The sequence below is a fragment of the Emys orbicularis genome, chromosome 3 (assembly GCF_028017835.1).
Source record: "Emys orbicularis isolate rEmyOrb1 chromosome 3, rEmyOrb1.hap1, whole genome shotgun sequence".
In the NCBI taxonomy this organism is placed as follows: Eukaryota; Metazoa; Chordata; order Testudines; family Emydidae; genus Emys; species Emys orbicularis.
Genome location: NC_088685.1, coordinates 211,902,506 through 211,920,842, shown reverse-complemented (window position 1 = coordinate 211,920,842; position 18,337 = coordinate 211,902,506). Strand labels below are relative to the sequence as shown.

Here is an 18,337-nt window from a genome sequence, read left to right as displayed (position 1 = left end):
TGAGCATTTTCAGAGAATGGGAAAAAAACTGCTTTTGTTTGTTTCTCAGTTTTATTTTTGTGGTTTAAAAAAACTACCTTAGTTTCATATAAGTTAATCAAAGCAATTGATTTATATGTCATTCCTGATTGTAGCTATACTATATAATAATCAAGAAAAACTTCTTTTCCAAATAAAATCTATTGAGTAATGTATACTGAGGCAAAACTTAAGCAAGGGGATAGTCTCCATCCCATTTTCTGTTTTAATTGTAAATGTTGCAGCTGATACTGTTATGATTAAAATGTCTCTTACATACATTTAAGCAAATATCTTAAATTCTATTAGGATAAAAGGAAATGGCTGCTTTGTAAAATCAGAATTCAGGATGTCTTCGCTGTAGTCCAAACTATTAGTAGAAAAGGACACAATAGGATGGGTAAAACCTTTCAGGATGTTCCAGGAAATGTAACAAGATTATATCTAATTGAAGTGAAATATAAATCAGTTATTCAAATCACTTTAGCGACATTTTGATGGAATACTTTATTCTTTCACTAAATTAAACTGTGAGTATTATGTGAACGTGGTTTAGGTGGAGATTGACAGAACAACAGGGTAAATAAAACTTGAAGGCTTTTTAAAATTAAATAACTTATTTAAAAAAATAAATTTAAAATTAAATATGAATTTGATAACTTACATTAAGGCCTAACTTACTATAATCTATTAAAATAATTTAAATTTAAATAAAATTAAAATATTCAATCAGTACAGGTTTGTTGCCAAAGTTTTAAAGAAAGTCAAACCACTGAAGTGGTGGCTAAGCACCTGGAACCAGAACTTGCTGAAGTGCTAAGACCAGCTTTTGACAGCAGTAGCCTGTTCTGCAGGTACAGAGAGAATATTTTCTTCATTTCAGTTCATTGAACTAGTTTAGTTCAGTAGCTAGCTTATTCAAAGTTGAGACACCAGTTGGGAATTGAAAATGTAGAAAAACTTGTTTTCCTCTTTCAAGCTATGAATAATGAAGAGGTCTGAGAGGATGAGATCTACTAGTTCTAAAATCTTGAAGCAATTAGTTCAATTCACTATAGATAATATTTAATTGTTTAATAAATCAGTTAGCTTTAAGTACAAAATATGTTTTGATAAACTTATTTTATACATGTACCCAGCAGTTTAAGGTACTTTTATTTAACTAATAAAGAACTAATTTTAAAATGCTGTTTTGTGCATTTTTAATTGCATTCCAATTTCCTTTCCAAATCTAGCTTGACAGAAACCATGAGTAAAAAATTAATAATCTTGTACATAAATGTCATCCACTATTTTCTAAAATCATAAAAATGTAAAAACTAAGAATCTGAATAAATGTGTATTCAGCAGTGTAGATGCTTAAATAAATGTTTATAGTTTTAGTGTATCGTTTTGGTTAGCAAAAAAGTACCAAATTTAAAGTAAAGGTTATATTTAGTTGCATATGAACGTGTTTTAATGGTTATATCAACCAACGTGAATCAACTTTCTTTAGGAAAATAACTAAAAATACAATTACAGAACAAAATCAACATATTTAAATGGAGGTTTCCTGCTTGTGACTTAAATCATGATTTAAAATGGTGATTTAAATAACTTTGATTTAAATCAATCCACTCTGGCGAACAAGCCCAATGTTTTTCTTCCTAGTCACTTAAAATAATAAAATCCAAAACAGCCCTTGCAGGGTTAATTTCTTGTTGTGTCATATCAGTTGTATGGAATCAATCTATGCCACGGGTCAGCAACCTTTCAGAAGTGGTGTGCTGAGTCTTCATTTATTCACTCTAATTTAAGGTTTCGCGTGCCAGTAATACATTTTAACATTTTTAGAAGGCCTCTTTCTATAAGTCTATAATATATGACGAAACTATTGTTGTATGTAAAGTAAATAAGGTTTTTAAAATGTTTAAGAAGCTTCATTTAAAATTAAATTAAAATGCAGAGCCCCCCGGACCGGTGGCCAGGACCCGGGCAGTGTGAGTGCCACTGAAAATCAGCTCGTGTGCCGCCTTTGGCATGCGTGCCATAGGTTGCCTACCCCTGATCTATGCTATGAAGATGTCCTTGATAAAAGGCAATATAGAAGAAATATTTACAGTCCATTGATTATTTCCTGATCACTTTAGTTCTTTGAAATAAAAGATTTTGCCCAAATACAGTCTTGTGATTTTCTGTAAATTCTGAACATGTTCTGTTTATCAGTATATAGAGAGTTGATAATATTAAAAATAAAAAACAAACCAAAGTAACCAAATTCGTGTAAACTTTTTGCTTGTTTGCTTAGTCATTCTTTGATTACATTTGATTCTCACTCAACCAAGAACATGAAAACATGCATCTTGGTTCATACGATAGGTAGGTAACATTATTACAGGGGGGCTGGTTACTCTTTATATCGACCTAAATAACTTAACAAGCTACCCTTAGGCTAGAAATTTAATAGAAAATAAGTTTATGTAATTTTAAAAAGAGTGACAGTTGCTAAGAGTAAAGTACACTGTCAATCACAAAATCTAAGCTTATAAAGCAAAGAAATTAATAGTTAAGAATTAAAAAAAAAAATACTGCCTAGATGAACGCATTCTCATCCATATAAAGAAATTTCATCACAGCACAACCCTAACTCCAACCCATGGTTTGCTGTTTTTTTAAAAGATTTTTTGCTATCTTGATTTCAGTAGTTTTCTTTCAAGGGATAGTCTGAAATGGGAACTATTATTAGCTAATATTTATCAACTGACATTTGAATTTTTTTTGTAAAGTACTTATAATTGTTGTGTTGCGGGAATAAATTTGACTGTCATTTTAATATTAAGGTGATAACCGTTAGTGATTAGTAAAATAATGTATATATGTGAACTTGCATTAGAAGCAGGTCAACGTGTCATTAATCTCAAATATAAAATTCTATTTTTTTTTAAAAGGGTTTTGTGTGTTTACTGGTGAAAGAATAGTATTTTTAGATCAGAGTGAAGGTTGTTGTGAGTAAATGCATTTCTTTATACTTAACAAATAAACACTTTCTTATTATGTGCAGTGTAAGATTTGAGGTCCTTAATTTTTCATTTCCACTGTTTGGTTTTTCTAAATAATGTGATAAGAAACTACATTGTTATTTAACAGCCCTAATTGTTGTTTGAAACAAAGTTGCTGTTTTTTTGTTTTGTTTTGGTCTTTGTAAAGGTTTTGGAATTTCATAGTGTCTGTTTTGTTTTAAATATTTACTTTTGGTTTTAGTGTTTTCCTTTATCTACACAATAGGAAATATAAAGAAGTGGGCTAGGATGGATCACCAGATTAAACTAAGAGAGCTGAAAATGGTTCCTTCAAAGCCTGTCTCATTTGATACACACCTCACAAGATATACTCTTTGGGTAGCTAAATTACCAAAACATGCATGTGCAGCATAGTCTAACTTAATTTCAAATGTTGTTTAATCAGCAAATTGTCAGATCGAAAACTAGAACCCACATAGGTTTTTTTTTTTTTTTTGCACAGCTAAAGCCTCCTAGGCAAGTCAATGTACTTCTGTCCCTTGGTTATGTCGGAGAATAACAGAGTTCTCACTTTTTGTTTGGGTACAGCAAGTCAAACAGGTCTCTCTCCAGGTAAACAATTACAGCAAGCCTTTATACATTTCATTACAGACAATAATAAGCAACAGCTGCATTTTGTTTATACATAGGCCATCTTGATATCTTATTTTTCTCACTTGTTTTGACTCTAGTCTACATACAATATTTTCTACACATTATCTACACAAGGTCGCAACAACTTCTCACACAGTTCTTTCCCACTCGCTTCACACAATCCTCGCTTCTACAAATCTCGCATTATTAGGGTTACAGTTAGCCTGACTCTTGCAAACAAACTGTCATGCATTGCAATCCCCTTCCTGTCAGTTCTTTCTCTGCTTCCAGTTACACCATCTGAAAAATGTGGCTAATGATAATACTTTCCAGTTATCTAGTATTTTTTCATTTGTAGATCTTAAGTACTTTACAAAGGTGAGTAAGAATTATTATCCCTATTTTATGTTTGGCCGCAGTACAGAAACTCGAGCCCATTTGTACAGTAACTCCTCACATAAAGTCGTCCCGGTTAACGTTGTTTTGTTGTTGCGTTGCTGATCAATTAGGGCAGTGTTTTTCAACCACTGTTCCGCGGCACACTAGTGTGCCGCGAGATGTTGCCTGGTGTGCCGTGGGAAAAAAATATTAAACCATGCTTGAATGTCGGAACTGGTTACTAAAATTTTTGAATCCCACCACTGATGTTAAGGACTATAAATAGCTCAGAATATCAGCTTTGTGTTCAGCCAAACAGGCCCAGGTTGCGCACTGAATAAAGTATTTTATAATTTTTCATATTTCTGTTTACTTACTATTTCATAATAAAGTAATTATAAAATACTTTCTTTGTGTTTATTTGATTCCTATTCAAGAGAATTACTTTATATATAGTCAATATAGGCACAGAGTTAAATTTTTTAACATTTTCTAATGGTGGTGTGCCTCGTGATTTTTTTCATGAAACAAGTGTGCCTTTGCCCAAAAAAAGGTTGAAAAACACTGAATTAGGGAACATGCTTGTTTAAAGTTGTGTAATGCTCCCTTCTAACGTCGTTTGGCAGCCGCCTGCTTTATCTACTGCTTGCAGGAAGAGCAGCCCGTTGCAGCTAGCTGATGGGGGCTTGGAACCAGGGTGGACCGGCAGCCCCCCTATCAGCTCCCCGCTCCCCTAAGTTCCTTGTGCAGCAGCTGACCAGCAGGCTAGCAATTGCAGCTGTCCCTCCCCCCACTGCCGTGTGCTGCTCCTGCCCTCTGCCTTGGAGCTTCTCCCCGAGACTCCTGCTTGCTGTGCGGGGGGGGGGGGGGAAGGAAAGGAAGAAGGGGGCTAATGTCAGGGTATCCCCCTCCCCCCTGCTCCTGCACCCCGCTTACTCCATCTTCCACACCCTTCCACAGAGCAGGGGGCACACACCAGGGCTCAGGACAGTGGGAGCTTGCAGCAGCTGCGGTCTCAGCAAGCTGATCTCATTAACAAGGCAGTGAACTTAAAGGGGAAATGGGCATATCTCCCTCCATTCCTGCTGCCTTGTCGAGTGAGAGAGTTAACCCTTGAGGGCTCAGCCAATTGCTAGTTCATCATTTAGCAGTAAGGGAAATATCCCACCCTCTGACTCCTCCACCTCAACCAAGCTTCACAATCATCATCACTGTGTACCAGTATTAAATTATTTGTTTAAAACTTATACTATATGTGTGTGTGTGTGTGTGTGTGTGTATATATCTATCTATCTAGTCTTTTGTCTGGTGAAAAAAATTTCCCTGGAACCTAACTCCCTCATTTACATTAATTCTTATGGGGAAATTGGATTCGCTTAACATCGTTTCGCTTAAAGTCGCATTTTTCAGGAACATAACTACAACGTTAAGTGAGGAGTTACTGTATTAGAAAGCTGCAGTTTGTTGCTAAGATGTCAACTCAGAGGTCAGCAGTCTGTTCTCAGCCCTGCCTTAAACTTCTGTGTAACCTTTGGCAAGTCACTTAAGCCCTGATCAACAAAGGTACTAAAGCACCTAAACTCCAGATTTAGGTGCCTTAGGCTCAGATTTAGGTGCCTAAGACCCAGGTTAGGCTCCACTCTGATCCACAAAACTCCTTGTGGGTGTCTAAACTCATTCAGAGCCTAAGGGTATGTTTACACTAGTGCTTATGTCAGCAAAATTTTTGTCGCTCGGGGCGTGAAAAACACCCCCCCCCGAGCAACATAAGTTTTGCCAGCATAAGCGCTCATGTGCACAGCAATATACTCTCCCACCGACATAGCTACTGCTACTCATTGAGTTGGTTTTATGATGTTCCATAGACGTAACGTGGATACACAAGCGATCAAGATGTAGTGGTACAGCTCTGCTGCTGTAATCTTGTAAGTGTAGACATGGCCTAAGTTTTCAGTGTAAAAGTTCCCTAGATACCTATGTGTCTGCCTCTGAGCATGTGCACTTGTGTTCCACACTAGGCATCCAGATGCCTATCTCCTGCCTGAGCCCCAGAGTGATCCACAAATTGGGGGAAAATAGGCATACAAATGCCTAACTCATGCCCAGGCTCTAGTCCAGTAGGTGTGCTCAGGGGCTGCTTACCAGATCAGGCCCTGTTCACAATCTGGCCACTGGATAAGGAAGTGGTGGTGGTGGGGCCACCTTATAAGGTTTAGCCCAGTGGTTAGAGCACTCACCTAGGATGTGGGAGACCCACATTCAATTCCCCCTCTCTGCCAGAAGTGGAGAGAGGATTTGCACAGGGGTCTCCCAACTCTCATGAGAGTGCTTTGACCACTGAGCTATGAGATATTCTGTTGTGGGGTTTCCTTAGTCTCTCCTGTTGAAGCTGTTCCACTATGGATAAATAATTAAAGTGATTGGGACAGGGGGATTGGATCCCCAGTGGGTGCCTTCACCACCAGACTATGCAGTTAATCTCTTTCCCTCCAGTGATTGTGGATAAATACTTGAATGACTTTGTAGCCTGGTGGTTAGGGCACCCATCTTGGAGGTGAGAGACCTAGGGTCTGATCCTGCTGCTCCAATGACTTTTTAAATGATTTATCCACAGTGGAATGGCTTCAGCAGGAGAGATGGAGAGACTCTGCATCAGACTATCCCATAGCTCAGTGGTTAGAGTACTATCCTGAAAGCTGAGAGATCCTTGTTCAAATCCTTTCTTCCCCCTCTGCCTGAGGGTGGAAATGAACCTGGATCTCTCACATCTCAGGCAAGTGCTCTAACCACTAGACTAAAAGTTATAAGGTTGGCACCACCTCTATCTTGTCTGGCTATTTTTTGTGGAGCAAGGCAAGACAACTAACTTATTCCTTTAAGAAACTACTTAGGTGCCTAAGCCACCTAACTGGAGCAGAGGGGTCCCTGCTTATGGATTGCTCAGCAGAAAGAGGTGCCGCTCTGCAGCTTGGAATTAGGCACTGAATGCTGTGAGAAGGGTGGGGCTTACAACACCTCTCTTTGGCATTTTCCATTGGCTAGTTTAGGCAGCTCCCTACCTAGTGTTCTGGTTTTTGTGGATTGCATTCTAACATGCCTATCTGTCTCCATTCATTATTTATGAAGTGTAGGCTCCTACCTCAGGTCTTGTGGATCCCATTGTTCTGTGATTTTTTTTCTAGATGCTTAAAACTTAGGCATCAAAAAAAGCAAACATCGTTCTGGGATGTATTAGCCGGAGTGTTGTATGGAAGACTTGAGAAGTAATTCTTCTGCTCTACTCCGCTCTGATTAGGCCTCAACTGGAATATTGTGTCCAGTTCTCGGCAGGGCTTTGGAGCGGACCCCGGAGCTGGAGCGCGGACCAGTAGGTTTTTGCCCGGAGCTGGAGCGGAGCAATTCAAAAATTGTATTGCTCCAAATCCCTGGTTCTGGGCACCACATTTCAGAAAGGATGTGGACAAATTGGAGGGAGTCCAGATAAGAGCAACAAAAATGATTAAAGGTCTAGAAAACATGACCTATGAGGGAAGATTGAAAAAATTGGGTTTGTTTAGTCTGGAAAAGAGAAGACTCAGAGGGGACATAACAGTTTTCAAGTACATAAAAGGTTGTTACAAGGAGGCGGGAGAAAAATTGTTCTTCTTAACCTCTGAGGATAGGACAAGAAGCAATGGGCTTAAATTGCAGCAAGGGCGGTTTAGGTTGGACATTAGGAAAAACTTCCTGCCAGAGTGGTTAAGCACTGGAATAAATTGCCTAGGGAGGTTGTGGAATCTCCATCATTGGGGATTTTTAAGAGCAGGTTGGACAAACACCTGTCAGGGATGGTATAGATAATACTTAGTCCTGCCTTGAGTGCAGTTCTATGATTCTATAAGCACAGTAACAACGAGGAGTCCGGTGGCACCTTAAAGACTAACAGATTTATTTGGGCATAAGCTTTTGTGGGTAAAAAACCCACTTCTTCAGATTTTTACCCACGAAAGTTTATGCCCAAATAAATCTGTTAGTCTTTAAGGTGCCACCGGACTCCTCGTTGTTTTTGTGGATACAGACTAACACGGCTACCCCTCTGTTATAAGCACAATAGCATACAGCATAGTGGTCAGTAGAGAAATAAAAGGAAAACAAGTGAACCAGGAACAAAATTATTGTCTACTCTAGTTCTTATTAGATTTAAGAGCCCAATATCTCTTTTTATTCTCATTTTTGTTTTTGTCAGTGGTGGAATGAGAACTTGCCAGTAAATTCACTCTTCCATAAACTTGAACCAGAGCATCTTGCTCTGCTAATCTTTTAAGTCTAAGAGGTAATGAGAGGGAGGATGAGTTTCCATCTTATGGTTAACTAATTTTTGTCAGTGACATTTAGAGAGAGAGCTAAACATTTAAAAATGTATTTCATACTCTAGAATGTCAGCCTGAGGAAATATTTAAATGAAAGAGTTTTAGAAAAAGTTTCCACTAGTTAATTTTCATCAATAGGAGCCATAGTATAGGAAAGGTGCCAGAAATATTAATCATGTTTACCATTGTGTTCCAGTGATTAAAAAGTGTGAAAGATACCAGTGTAGCTGACTATGTGATGGTATCAGGGAGGTATCTTCTTCTAAAATTCCCTAGTGTAGCTGAGGCCCAAGAAGTCCTCTGTAAAGTCTCTAGTGACAGAACAAATAAAGAATGGATAGTAGCAATGCAAGTTTTCCCTCACTGCCCTTCTGGAACTCCTTACTTGAAGGGATCACCTCTGTTGCAGAGAATAGTTTAGTCTCTTATCCTGTTAAATCAGTGTTTTTCTGAGACTGACAATGATTGAATGTCTGTGGTTTGTTATGAGCCCATATCCACCAAACTGGGTTGAAACCACCAAACTAATTTCAGTTTTCATGAAATGAGTTTCTGTGGATAGTGGCTTTTGATCTTTGACTGAGGCTGTGTCTACACTATGCACCTTTTAGTGACACATCTGTGCCGCTAAAAGGTGCGCAGTGTAGCCGCTCTTTGTTGACAGGGGAGAGCTCTCCTACCAACAAAAAACGTCCACCCCCAATGAGCGGTGACAGTAGCTTTGTCGGCAGGAGAGCTCTCCCGCCGACAAAGCGCTGTTCATACCGGCACTTTTTTGTCGTTCGGGAGGGGGGTATTTTTTTCACACACCTGAATGACAAAAGTTTTACCGACGAAAGTCCAGTGTAGACAAAGCCTTAGAGATGGGAGGCTTTCTTAGGAAAATGTAATTAACCAGGATTGTGAAAACCTATTGGGTTTCTATATGTTTGGGATTTTTTTTTTTTTTTTAGAGAGAATCTCAGTCCAATGAATTTTGTCATCTTGTTTTAAAATATATCTCATGCTGAAGTTTACGTGATCTGTATTTAAAAGGGGGTTTTATATTAGAAACATTGGACTGCAGTGTCAGTAATGAGAACATTGAGTTTCTTATGTGTTAGGAAATAATGAAAAAGTTTCAGAATTGTTTAGAATAGTGAGGGGAATGGCAATGGGTTGAATCACTAGTGATTAGAGAGGAGTTTTGCCAGTGGATAGAATCAACTGCCTTTATTTGTTGGAGAAGATTTGGAATTACAAACTTTTAACAAACAAAGCTAAAAAGTAGACATGTCGAGAAGATGGGCAGGGTGTCTAATTGCATGGTTCTCAATAAAGCTTGCAATCTTGCCTTCTATTTTAGTCTTCAAATGGTTGAATTCAGTAGGTGGCTGTTTCTCATTCTAATTGTAGTAAATCTGAAAGCTGCTGATCAATAATACAAATGGTATTTAGTGTTTAGATATGTAAAGTCAGTTAATCTACTAATGCTTTAAAATTGAAGGGAGTGGTAGTAAGGGAACTGAATGGATTGAAGTGATGAAAATAATTCTAATGTGAAGGGAATATTGTTAAAAGTTAAACAACAAGAAAGTTGGTGCTCAGTTTTTAAAAAGTGAAGAAAATCTATTGCTTTCTTTGTATTCTTAAAGATCAAATAAGATACTTAAAGTTTCATTCAGAATTGAAATTGAAGAAGAGACTATAGAGCTTGATCCTTCAGGTGCTATGTCTGATGCCTTGATTGAAATGTGGCCGTGACAATGATTTTATGTCTCTGTTCTGGGTCTTCTGCACAACTCTTCATAATCAGCTTCATTGAGAAGCAGTCTCTATTCATCTTTGACACCCAGAAATGACAAAGGCTCAATCTGTGATAATCATAGGTACTACTACTAAAAAACAGGGTTTTAAATGAATAGTAGACCAAATTGAACAGGGAAGTGGGCAGAACCACAGAAACTGAGGGGGAAGAAGAAGTCTGAAAAGTTAACAAATACCATTGACACTGCTGCTTCATTTGGCTAGGAAAGTTTCACTAGAAAGAAGTGGAAGTCTCTGCGTCCCTGGAGCTTCCAACTCATGTTGGCACGGACTTGCAAGATTGAGGAAGTTCTGCCACCAGACAAGCCTTATGTATTTGGCTCACTCGTTTTTTTTCCTCTTCTCTCCATCTGAGAGAGCGCCATTCAGCAGTGTAAGATTCCACCTATGCTGGTAGAATCTGTCTCTGTATTCCTCTCATTGCTGTGAGGATGCACCGTGTGGAGGAGGACAGACATAATTTTTCATTGGGTGCAACGGAATAAGGAAATCCAGTGATCTTACACATACGAGTGCTCAGAATTTTGTTTACATCAATTGATCATTTGCACCAGAACTGACAACTTGTGTGCAGAATTTCAGCAGAACCTTACTTATACTGGAACTGGCTGCCACTGCTGCAGTAAAAAGAGAGTGTTGCTGTTGAGTGCCCATTTGACCTTTTGTCATTCAAAGTTGCAAATTGTTTCTCTGTACTCTGCAAGAGAATTTTAGGAACAAAATAGCTTGGAAGGAAAAGGATGTAGCTATACAAACGTATGCTTATCTTAGAATAACAATAATTTTGTGAGTGGTTATCTACCCCGTTGTTAATGAGTTTATTTTTTGATTAGGCATTCCACCCTTCACTCCCCCATGAATAGAAGGGAAAGTTTTTTATGATCTCATCTCTTTCATGTGAAATCCTGTAAATGGAAGTCTTGTTTTCTGCTAGCTGTTGTATTTAACAGAAGGCATTCAGAGAGAGGAACAAAACATTTAGTTTGCAAATTCAAGACCTGTATTTGTAGGAAACAATTGGCACATAAAACACTTTCCATGGATAGATCACTTTCATAGTACAGACTTTAAAAAAAACAACAAAAAACTTGGCCCTTCAAAATGTACAAATAGCAAGTCAACAAAAACTATTATTTTACATTCTGAAATTGTACAATGTTGTGGAGCTGTCTTTTTCCAATTAGTCTCTATAACTTGGATTAAAATAAGGAATGGCCCCTTGAGAAATGGCACCACAATAGAGAGAAACATAGGACAACAGAACATGCATTATCTACCGTGCTGTTATTCTCAATGCATTGTTAGATAGACTTGTTGGGTTTGGCCTACCATGACCAGAGTGGATAAAAATTGATTAAATAAAAATCTTGTTTAAAAAATATATATACACGTGTATATATAAAATTAATCTGCTTAAAATTAAATTTGAAATAACATAAATAGACAAGATGCTGCATCAGCAATTCCTCAAATTTTAATGAGTTAAAGAGTGCTGCTGCTTTTTTTTGAATTACATACGGAATCGGAGTGAAACATCTCAAACTTTTGAGGTTAACTCAAGCTTTATAAATATGTCACAATGTCATGCACTGCATTAAGTATACTATTTTCAATCTTTACAATGCGGCAAATGCTGGTATTTACATTTTTCCAAATATAAGTACTGTACTTCCAGTTTTTGTTGTGCAGTAGGGGTTTGCCTTAATTCAAGGGTTCCCTGAGGGGGTTGCAAGGTTATTACATGGGGGGGTCATGAGCTGTCAGCCTCCACCCCAAGCCCCGCTTTGCTTCCAGCATTTATAATGGTGTTAAATGTATAAAAAAGTGTTTTTAATTTATGGTGTGGGTGGGGGGGGGAGGCGCACTTAGAGGCTTGCTATGTGAAAGGGGTCACCAGTACAAAGGTTTGACAACCACTGCCTTAATTGCTTTTGATTTCAGCTTAGTGAGCATATCCGAGAGAGTATTTTCTTCATTTGAACTAATTCATTCAAAGTTGACAAACCGTTTGGGAGTTAAAATAGCAGGCAAGGTTTTCTTCCAGTCTATAAACTATAACCAGGTGGGAGAGGATGAGAGCTAATTCTAAAAACTTAGAGGACATGCGACCAAATTTTCAAAGGTATTTAGGCACTTAAGGTTGCAAAAAGATGCCTGGTGAGATTTTTCAATTATCTGAATCTTGAGGTGCTGTTGAAAAATTCGACCGATAGTGATCTGAAGCAATATGGCAATTCATTAACTACATGTAGTAGTTCCTATGTTTAATAAATAAGTTTTAAATACAAAAATGTTTTGATAAACTTATTTGTTTCTTATGTATGCAGCCCTTTAAGGTAGCTTTGTTTGTTCTAGTTAAATAATCTTAATGCTTTTTTGGCTTTTTAATTGGATTCCAGTTTCCATTCAGAAGCAGTTTGACACAGGAGTAAAAAGTATCTAGTAAATAAATGTCATTCACCATTTTCTAACATAATAAAAAAAAGTAAAAAATGAAGAAGCTGAACAAATATATATTTAGCTATATAATTGCTGAAATAAATGTGCATAGATAAAGTGTATGTCCTGGTAAGCAAAAAGTACCAAATTTAGGGTAAAGTCTATATTTAGTATCAAATTAACATATTTTAGTTGTTATACCAGTCAGCTATACGGAATCTTACTTTAGGAAAATAACTAAAGAATACAAATGCAAAACCAGTATAGATCAATTATTTAAATAAAGGTTTCCAGCTTGGTAATTTAAAACAGTGATTTAAATAATTTTGATTTAAATCAATCCTCCCTGACCATGATTTTTAGACAAGTGTATACTAGTGCCTTATTGTATACTAGTGATGACCAGTGTCTTTGCCACTCAAACGTATGGTTTTACGGTAAATATGAGTGAGGGTGAGTGAGTGTGTGATGTGCTGGGAGATTTTGTGTTGATTTGTGCTTGTGGCAAATGAGGCGCGTCTTTCGCTATCTGCATTTGGGGTTCTTGTGTGTGCTGGTTGTGTGATTGGTTTTGAAGAACTCTGGCAGTTGAGCCAAGTAATCCACCATTTGTGCATTCCCCCTTACACAATCAATGAAACTGTTGCATGTATATTAGCTGTGGAGTTACTTCTCAAAGGTTCTCAACCTTCTTTTACCCAGGGGCCCCCTAAACTTAAATAGTCAAACCTGCGGACCTCCAACCAGAGGTGATGCATGGGGAGGGGTCACGTGAGGTCACATGCTCCCCCCCGATTTTTGCCTTCTATTGGGCTCTGCTCCCTGAAGTGCTGATGTAGCAGGGCAGAGCAGTGGTATGTCTCCTTGGCTAGCTGCTGTCTGCTTGTGGAGTCAGTGGCTGAGAGGTAACTTCTTCTGAAGGCAGGGGGAGATCTCTCTTCTGCAGTGACACTGCAAGTTTTAGTAGTGCTCCCTCCCTCACTTAGCCCAGACAGGCTGGGTGGCCCACTGAAGTGAGTCAAGGGATGGAGGAGGTGCGGCACTCAGGGCTGAAGCCCGGTTTATTTTGGCAGAACCCTCGAAACTGGCTCGCGGACTCCCAGGGAGCTATGGACCCCCGGTTGAGAACCAGTGGTCTAGGACTCTTGGCATGGCTTAGTTACATGTCTTAGGGCTAGTCTACACTGGCAATGCTAAAGAGCTGCCGCGGCAACGCTTTAACGTGCCTTGTGTGGTTGTGATGCAGGGCTGGGAGAGAGCTCTCCCAAGGCTCTAAAAAAACCACCTCCATGAGGGGCGTAGCTGGTGCACTGTCTACACTGGCGCTTTACAGCACTGAAACTTGCTACCCTCCGGGGGATGTTTTTTCACCCCCCTGAGCGAGAAAGTTGCAGTGCTGTAAATTGCTAGTGTAGACAAGCCCTTACTGTAGTAGTATACTGCACAGGTGTAGTTCATAAGTTCTCAGCCATTTTGACTTTAAAAATTGGATGCTAAAAGGATGCATATTACAGTGATGATTGAATCTGGTGATATTCTGAACAAAATGAGCACTCAACCATGCTTGTAGCTGTTTTTGTCACTTCACGTTGACTCTACAGACCTGCTAGGCCTTAGAGCAAGGGTAGTGAATTAATTTTTTGTCAAGGTCCACATTTCTTGGTAAAGGTGTAGTCAAGGTCCAGACTCCAGAGAAGAAAATACAAAAAATTAACAATTATGATAGTAAGTAAATAAAAATATTTTGGGATCACTTCCAAAGCATCTGGCAGTCTGGATTTGGCTTGCAGTCTGCCTACTGACTACCCCTACCTTAGAGTGACACATAGGTCAGCAATCCTGGAATCTTCTTATATAGATAAGCGGTAGTTCTGCGTAAATAGATGATAAAGATTAACAGACTTTTATGGTGATATCAGTTTTTCTGTTAGGTTCATGATGAGCTAATGCAGGGTAGACATGTTTGTGTCACAGAAGAATTGCTTGATGAAAAGATCATTTGTGGAAGCTGGCAGAGCTATGATACACAGAGGGATGCTTGCTCTGTTTCTTTATGCTGTTGGGGGGGAACCTAATATTTATATAATGCCAAACAAGCATTAATTCCCTTGTGGGATAAGGGAATATTCTTTGCATTCAACAGATGAGAAAGCAGAGGCACAAAGAGATTGAAGCCAACACTTTCAAATATGGACCACTTACTTAGCTGTATGACTTTGAGGTGTTGAGTACATGTTGACTTAATAGGAGATCTGGGTGCTCTGTATTTCTGAAAATGAGACCACTTAGTAGGATAATAAATTAGATATTTTTTTTTACTATTGTGAATGTACTGTACGCTTTGACCTGCTAAACATATTTGATTATAATGTTGCTTTTGAAACAAAATATAAACGTATTGATTCTGCAAAAATATAGTAAACTAATTTTACTGTTGTAAAATGAGATCTTGCTGATATTAAGGTATGCTCAAAATTTGATATCTCAGTAAGAAACATCCATATATATATATATATAATTTTAAAGAAAACTACCTGATGCACCAGATCTCCTCAGAGTACTCTCTGTACCAGGTTTAGTGTTGCTATTGTTCATAAAAGATCAGTAGGACTACCAAGAAAAGTGTCAGCCGGTGTCCAAGTTCATTCTTCCCAGTAAAAACAAATTATGATGAGAAATCAAATAAAGATAGCACAGAAAATTCAAAGGATATAGAAACTAGCCCACTGTGCAATTTTGTACAGATTGGCCATCTATGTCTAGAGAAAAACAGGCATTTATGATCCATTCTAAGCCCATTTCTGAGTACAACCCTAACAATAGAGTCACTACCAGGAACCTCCATAATGTAATGTAATGTTATATCAGTGAGCTTCCATGCTGGCTTTGCAGCAGAATTTGACTCGCGAATATTATTAATAGAGGTCTGCACGTTCTTCTTAGAAATCTGGTGCACACAATCATCTGGTGCACCAAATTAATTCTGGTGGCCTCTTTTAGGTTTTCATAACTATACATGGAGTAATGTCCATGCATAATTGGTATTTGCAGTCACTGCAGTTTTACTTGCAATTCTTTTTGCACATGTAGGTGGCCAGTTAGACACCTTGCTGGTTCTCTGTTTGTTTACTACAAATGCATGTATAAGTATGAGTGTCTGGCCATTGTTGTTGTTTGTTGTTTTTATTTGTAAATGATAGGACAAAACTTGTGCTTGAAATATTGGGAACTGTTTTCTTGAAAATATCCGTTTTTCGTCAGCTCCCTTTCGTAAAGGGAAATGGAAGAGAGTTTAAATATCCACTTTTGAACATTAGTAGTGCAGTATAAATTTAATGTTAAATATTTTATAGAAAATAATGTGACAGTTCTGTTATTGCTACATTAATAGTAGATTTTTCATGGTAACTTTTTATTTTTGTATGGGGAAAATACAGGCTTCATACTTCTGCTGTTTGTAAGTTAGTGTCTTAACTTATACTTTTTCTTAATTTTTCAGATATTGTGGATGGAACTGACCTGAAGCAATTTTTTGAGATCAACTATTCTCAAATTTATTTTATCTTCTATGAAAATTTCGTAACACTGGAAAATAGCTTGAAACAAAAAGGTAATCTGTCCTGTCCTACAGTTTTGCCGTGATTTTTTCATAAACCTCACGTGTTCTTAACCAGTTTTAAAAGCATTCCAATAAACACACACTCTAATTGGTACGTCTTCCATACCTTGCTGAATTCATAATGCTTTCATAGTTCCATACATTATAATATTTTATGTACCCTTAGCATCAATACTGTTACATTTTAAGTTTTCAGGTACTTAAGCTTCATTTTGTAAACTCAAGCCAGAAAAAGTAACTTGTTAAAGCAATTTATGAGCATTCCCTTCAACTTCTGATTTTTTTTTTTAAGAATTTGGATTTATAAATCTTAAACAAAGGAAAGCTGCTTAGAATGATCAATAGAAGCTGTTATAGGTACATGCAAAAATCATTACCTAGAACAGGGGTGGGCAAACTTTTTGGCCCAAGGGCCACATCTGGGTGGGGAAATTGCATGCAGGGCCATGAATGTAGGGCTGGGGCAGGGGGTTGGAGGGGGTGTGGTGTGCAGAAAGGGGCTCAGGGCAAGGGGTTGGGGCGCAGGAGGGGTGCAGGGTGTATGAGGGGGCTCAGGGCAGGGGGTTGGGGTGTGGGAGGGGGCTGAGGGCAAGGGGTTGGGGGCTCAAGGCAAGGGGTGCGAGTATGGCGGGGGCTCAGGGCAGGGGGTTGGGGTGCAGGAGGAGTGCGGGGTATGGCGGGGGTTGGGGTGCAGGAGGGGTACAGCAGGGGGCTCAGGGCAGGGGGTTGGGGTGCAGAGTGCAGGAGGGGTTTGGGGTGCGGGCTTTGGCCTGGCGCAGCTTACCTTGAGTGGCTCCGGGGTGGCAGTGGCGCGCAGCTGGGCTAAGGCAGGCTCCCTGCCCGCCCTGGCCCCGCGACGTTCCCGGAAGCGGACGGCACCACGACCCTGCGGCCTCTGGGGGTGGGCAGAGGACTCTGCGTGCTGCCCTTCCCTGTGGGTACCTCCCCCCACAGCTCCCATTGGCCTGGAAGGGGAACCGTGGCCAATGGGAGCTTTGGGGGAGGCACCCACAGGCGAGGGCAGCGTGCAGAGCCCTCTGTGCCCCTCCTCCCCCAGAGGCCACAGGGACGTGGTGCCGACCGCTTCCGGGAGCGGTGCGGGGCAAGGGCAGGCAGGGAATCTGCCTTAGCCCTGTGGCACCATGGGGGTGGCAATCCCGCAGGCCGGATCTAAAGCCCTGACGGGCCGGATCTGGCCTGCAGGCTGTAGTTTGCCCACCCCTGACCTAGAACAAAGCATTTCAAAAACACTTGTAGATATGGGGATATTGCTGGCTTAACTACTACTAATTTAAAATCCATTGACCATTATGTGTTTGACTTTCCACTTAGCAATGAACAATTTTACCCATATCTACAAATCAGAGGTTTTTATGAAACTGCACTGAAACTATGAATTAAAGATGGAAAATAAGACCTGTAAAGAATGAAGAAAGATATTTGCAATATGCCCTAATATTATTTCTAAAATATGCTTCATATGACACCAAACTCAGAGTGGTATGACAGATTGCTGACAGGGAGTTTTCAGAACCCCCATAACTTCTCAGCTCAGATCCATAAAGAGACTTAAGTGTTGCAATTCCTAACTTTTAGATGCCTAGAAAATCACTGAACAAAAATGGGATCCACAAAGCCTGAATTGGGCACCTAAGCTCCCTGTACAATGAATAGGAGGAGATAGGAACCTCAGAATGGCATCCAAAAAAGCCAGCCTGCTAGGTGGGGAACTGCCTAAGCTACCTAATGGGTGATGCCAACGAGGAAGGTGTCATAAGCCCCTCCAACAGAGTTCGGTGCCGAAGTCCAGGCTGCAGGGAGATTCCTATCTCTTCTTGAGAGCCACAGCCATGAACACTCTCCTGGAGTAAGATGGCTTCAGCACCTAATTCCATGGAAAATGACTGGGGATTGGGGTGGAGGAGGAGGAGCCAGAGGCAGCAAGGGCCTCCCTTATAACCTTTAACCCAGAGTTTTAAGGTACTTACCTGGGATGTAGGAGACCTTGGTTCAATTTCTCCCTCTAGAGAGGAGAAGGGATTTGAACAGGAGTTCTCCAGCTCTCACGTGATATTTGTCTGCTTCCTAACAAGGGA

At 39.5% G+C, this 18,337-nt stretch overlaps 1 protein-coding gene across 1 annotated transcript in view; it reads left to right on the top strand.

The window, feature by feature from the left end:
• Positions 1–18,337, top strand: part of RALGAPA2 (Ral GTPase activating protein catalytic subunit alpha 2) — a 291,897-nt gene that overhangs the window by 765 nt on the left and 272,795 nt on the right. The window contains exon 2 of the mRNA XM_065401648.1: positions 16,122–16,232. Coding sequence (XP_065257720.1) covers positions 16,122–16,232 — 111 coding nt within the window. The remainder of the gene's footprint in view (positions 1–16,121; positions 16,233–18,337) is intronic.